At 54.5% G+C, this 5,467-nt stretch overlaps 1 protein-coding gene across 1 annotated transcript; it reads right to left on the reverse strand.

Moving 5' to 3' along the window:
* Positions 1 to 4,921, reverse strand: LOC105192425 (protein sister of odd and bowel). The gene has a single exon (XM_011156565.3). It carries the CDS (start codon positions 3,155 to 3,157, stop codon positions 995 to 997), a length of 2,163 nt encoding a protein of 720 aa, XP_011154867.2. The 5' UTR covers positions 3,158 to 4,921; the 3' UTR covers positions 1 to 994.
* Positions 4,922 to 5,467: the final 546 nt, after the last annotated feature.

Consider the following 5,467-nt stretch of genomic DNA (forward strand, 5'->3'; position numbering starts at 1 on the left):
TATTAAATATCGTTAATTGTCGTAATTAGCCTGTAAAACTCTCGTCATTCTGTCCGCCTCGTCGTCATTGTCATGGTCCTCGTCGTCGTCGTCGTCATTAACGGTAATTGAATCATGGTAGGAACAACAATTTCACGGGTGTCATGTTAGTAGGGGGAGCGCCTGAGAGCTCCTCGATCGTCCGTAATTAATTAATAATTAATATAAAAACGCGGCGGCGCGGGAACGACAAGCTGCTACCGTTAGGATAGAAAATCTCGCAAACTAAGGTCGAGGCTCTTAATTAGCTCTTCCATCGAACCGATCCTTCGTTTATAATCGCCGGCTATGCGAAACTCCGATCGTATGCTCGTCAATGTACAAGGTGTCTCAAAGGACGAGCCCCATCCTTCGAATGATTTGAAATTGATTTTTTCTGCTGCTGCAACCCAAGTTCCGTCAGACATGTCGATTGAGTTACTTCCGGTCGAGCGACGCTTCGTCCAGTTGATTCGAGTCAAGTGACTCAAGTTAACCCAAGATCGATCAGGCCAAGTCGGAGCAACTTCGACACGCGTAACTTAATTCCAGTCGCACGACTCTCGAAAAATTTACTTTTCCTCACGCTTCCTCACGCGCGAGAGTCCGCTCAGCGACACCCGGTACACGATGCGTCATGGTTCGCTCTTTCTCGCACGCGACAAGGAGAGAAAGAAAAGAAAGAAAAGAAACTCTACCTCTTCCCGTCATGGAAATCATCATCGTCGCGCTTCGCTCCACGCCTGCGTATATACTCGTATATAAAAAAAAAAAACAAAAGAGAGGAAAAGAAGAAAGACAAGGATGGAGAACAAGGAAAGGAAGAGAAGACCAGCCACGGCCTCGTTATCCTTCCCGCGGAAAAAGGAATAATAAAACAGAGAAACGGGGAAAAAATATAGCGGAAAAACATAAAACTATAAAATCGCCGACGAGAAGAGGGACGATCGTCTCGCAGTCGTGGTCGACCGGCGAACTAACTGGGAGGGTTGCAAGCGGCTCCCGTGGGGTCCACTTGACTCCTGCTGGCGATAGCGGAAGACGCTGAAGCGGTAGTGTTGCTGTCCGCCGTGGGACTGACGTTGCCGTTGTTGCCGCCAGCAGCCGCGCTTCCAGCGCCGGCGGCGCCGCCGGCGCTGGCGGTCTGCTGGATGCTGGGCTTCTGGGTGACGTGGGTCTGGTAGTGCTTGGCCAAGTGGGCCTTTTGGCGGAAGCTCTTGCCGCAGAGCGAGCAGGCGAACGGCTTCTCGCCGGTGTGCGTCCTGATGTGCACGTTCACGCTGTACTTGTCCTTGAAGCCCTTGCTGCAGATGCTGCAGTAGTGCAGCGAGCGCTCCTTGCGCTGGACGCTGCCGGGCGAGCCGCCGGAACCGGCTTGCGGCTGGCCGCCGGCATTGCCACCGGTTTCGCCGCTGGCATTGCCGTTGCTTGCGCCGTTGGCGTTATTGCTGTTGCGGTTGGCGCGCCTGCAGTACTTCTTCGCCGGCTTCGTGGTCACACCGACCCGGGCTGAGGTGAGCTGCAGTTGACTCGACTGTTGCTGCTGCTGCTGCTGCTGCTGCTGTTGCTGTTGCTGATGCTGCTGCTGCTGCTGCTGCTGCTGCTGCTGCTGCTGCTGCTGTTGCTGCTGCTGGTCCACGTCGGGTCCACGTTGGGCGGTCTGCTGCTGAAGAACGTCTTGCTGAGCGGCCGTAACCACCGTCACGGTGCTCACCTGACCTAAATCAGCCGGTAACGTAATGGTGCCCAAGCTGCCGCTCGCTGGGTCCAACGTGTACATGACTGTGGTGGTGGCCGACACGTTGCAGACCGGCTCTAAGCTGCAGTACGACTCCACCACCTCGTTCGCGATGCTCTTCAACTTCTCATAGTCGCCCGGTCGGTAGGTCGTCTGGTCCAACTGCGACAGCAGGAGGTCCTCGTCGGTGCACGCGTGCATGGAATCCTCCTGTTGCTGTTGCTGCTGCTGTTGCTGCTGCTGTTGCTGCTGGTCAGGCACCAGGAGGCCGCTGCTAGCCGAGACCGGCATCGAAATGGTAGAGGCTTGCGAGGACGGCGAAGACGAGGAGACCGACTGTGTGGGCCCGGTGTAGAGCTTACCCTGAAGAGCGCTTCGCAGCAGGCTCTCGGCGGAGTCGCCGGCGCCGACGGCAACCGCGGCCGCCGCCGCGGCAGCGACCTCCTGCAGGTTCTGGTCCGACAGCTTCCAGTCGTTGTTATTGTCGCCGGAGCAATTGGCCGAGGTAGCTCGCGCGCACAGCTCCTTGCTCTCGACGAAACCGCTGTCGTCCGTGGTGTACTGCGACGTCGGCACGGTGAAGCGGTCCGGGTGAAACCTATCGTTCACGCTCCTGCTAACGTCGCCGGCCGTCTGTTGCTCGTGATCCTGCTCAGTGGCGGACGGTTCCATGCTGAGGATAGCGTCCAAGTCGAGGTTCGGTCGGAGGGACCAAGAGTCGCCGGAAGCGGGCGCCGGGCTCTTGCAGCAGTCCAACGCGTCCATCGAGTTGGCCTCATTGTTGAGCACCGTCAACGTGTAAATCGCACCGTCCGTGTTCTGCCGGTCGGTGGCGTTACAACCACGACCGCCCACTGCCTGGTGGTGGTCGTTGGGCCCGGCCTGATGAATGACCCCGGCGTCGTTGGTGTGCGCGTTCGACGACCAGCAGTACTTGTTGAGGTCCTCCAACAGGATGTTGCACGTCTGCTCTTTGCCCTCGTCCTCGGCGGTGCCCCAGTAGTCGCACTCGGACTGGTCCATGGCGCTGGCGTCGTTGGACTGTTGAACCCCACCATGTTGCGAGCGGCCGACCTGATGGTGAGCGTGATGATGGTGCTGATGGTGGCTGAGCGAGCCGGTGATGGTCGAGACGGGCGGCAACGCCGTGAGCGTATTGTTGTTGGTCTCCTTGAGGAACGGCGAGCTGTGCAGCTCGGCGCGCGGGTTCTCGTGGTCCTCGTGGCTCTGTTGGAGGTAACCCATGCTGCGACAGCCGCCGCGGTGCAGGAAGCTCTCCTCGTCGGAGACGCCGTCGGCGGAGGCGCAGTGCGGCGGCGGCGACACCACAAAGTCGAAGAAGTCAGTCTTCGGCAGGTCCTCGCCGCCACCTCCCGGCGCAAAAGCCTCCGTCAGGTCCATGGAAGCGATACGACGACGCTCGTTGTGCTCACGTTGGGTGCTGCTCTTGGTGCTGCCGCTCGCGATAACCCGGGCGACCGGTGAGTACGCTCAAGTCTGTCGGACGACGACGATGACAATGACGACGACGACGACGACGACGACGACGACGACGACGACGACGATGGAGATGATCGTCGTGCTCGGCTGGGTGGCTTCGTTTCAAACGCGGCGCCTTCGGCTCCACCCCATCCACCACCGCATCCTTGGCTTCCACGGACTACCTGCGGGAAGACAGCAAAGAAGGTTATTTAGCTTCTTAGGGATGTTCATTGGGATGGGTTTTTTTTCATTTCTCTCGTCTGACAATTGAATCTTTCTGGAAGAGCTTGTTCTTTGTATTTGTTCTCGTACATATTCGACGAGTTTAACACACAATCGCCATGTGGGTTTTGTAATGCGGCTTTTGCAATGTTCGCTGACTTGTGACGTAAATAGTTCGATTGGGTGCACACACGCGATCTTAAAGTTCTTTGCGCTGGAAGCTCGAATGTCCTTAAACAATGGCGGTATATCAACGGCACTGCAGCCATATATCCCACGTTCATCCGCGTGGAACTTTGACTCCTCGAACAGCCACACGGAAGTAGCGTCGCGGACTCACAACAACGTTTCCGAATATTCTCTAACTAGCTTTAGCGGCCTAAACTGGTCGGCCGATAGCCCCAGGATTATTTAAATTGGAACCCGTGAGGTGTTCCTTTAAACGGCAGTTTAACATCCCACGCTCGTCTCAACATGGCGGGAACTCTGTGGTATCTCTTTTTTTCTTCTCGCTGCGTTTCTTCGCCGCCGAGACGACGGTCTCGCCAAGACACCGCGTGCCTAATCTAACATTCCTATGTGTTTTCCAATTGGGGAACCCTTTCGATCTTAACGTGGTAATCCCAAGGTCCTTTAAACTTCTTTAATTTAGGACATTAAATTTCCTGAAACGACTACAACCGGCTGGTCAACGTGGAACTCCTCGGGCTCCTCGGCCAACGGTACCGAGATAGCAGCGCGGATCTAACGTTCCCGGATATTTCCCAAACTTGCCGACCTTCGTTCTTTTTTCTTTTTTTTTTTTTTCTTCTTTTGGACGACAATACCCTCTCGGCCACGCCGTAGTCCCAACGTGATGGCGAGCATTCTTGGCGCGGTTGGAGGAACGTTCGCGCACGACGCTCGGACATCCGGGAGCGCGGCGTGGCGGCGGCTGCGATCAATTGTTGCGGGGCTCGCGTTGTTGGCATTTAGCCGAGCGTGGCTTGCTCGCACGGCTACACTGTATTAATTTGGTACAGTGCGTTGTGCGGCACGTTGCGGGGATAGCGAGCGCGGAAAAGAAGTTGCGCAAGCAAGCGTTGCTCATACCGCTCGGCGTCGTACACGCGCGCCGTCCTCTTCTCACTCTCTCTTTCTCTCTCTTTCTCTCTCTCTCTCTCTCTCTCTCTCTCTCTCTCTCCCCCCCTCACGCTCTTCTCTCTTTCGTCCTCTCTTTCTCGCACCCGCGCTCCTACCTCCGAGAGAGCTCAAGCGCTTTGCTAGAGCGAATTTATACACGGTTACGGTGCGTTCCCACGCCTAGAGCATGCGAGAGAGCCTTGCTCTTCGAGGTGCTCCAAACGAGCGCCCGCAGTCGATGTACCGAGCCCGCAACCTCGTCGCGCAAGAAAACCCTGGAAAATCTAGGTCGCCCCCAGCGTCATTGTGCCGCACGTTCGTCGCTTAATGGAGAGTAACGCGGGCGAAGTAGCGCCTACGATGATGGTAGCGAAGATCACGGCGGTGCGAGAAAGAGAGGGAGAGAGAGTGCGAACGCGTGTTGTACTTTAACCCTTTCACTGCTGAATTAACTTCTCTTGAGAAAATTATTAAAATATTTGGTGGTCCTACGTTTTTTGGGTCGCTGATTACGAATCTAAAGACAGATTTGCAAAATTCAAAATGGCGGACTCAATATGGCGATCATGATGTACAAAATTAATGAAAACTCCAATTATTATTAAATAATGACCGGGTCGTAATAAGAACATATGATTCTAGACGATGGAACTTGATCGAGCTGGAAAAAATTGATGTGGGAAAATGTTCAATATTGCATATTTATGCTTACTAGAGATTGAACATTCATTTTTGAGTAAAATAATATTGATAGTATGGATAAGATGGAGATACAGAATGAAAAAATTAGGAAAATAGAGCTGAAAAGTGCAAAAAAATCAAATTTCAGCCGTTTCTGTAGAAATATTTGTTTGTAAAAATAAGTCTAACCTGCAAAAATACACT

The sequence above is a fragment of the Harpegnathos saltator genome, unplaced genomic scaffold, assembly GCF_003227715.2.
Source record: "Harpegnathos saltator strain DR-91 unplaced genomic scaffold, Hsal_v8.6 scaffold16, whole genome shotgun sequence".
Taxonomy (NCBI): Eukaryota; Metazoa; Arthropoda; class Insecta; order Hymenoptera; family Formicidae; genus Harpegnathos; species Harpegnathos saltator.

What these genes read in the sequence shown, in the direction of transcription:
- LOC105192425 (XM_011156565.3), bottom strand. Translation starts at nt 3,157, where the DNA reads ATGGACCTGACGGAGGCTTTTGCGCCGGGAGGTGGCGGCGAGGACCTG.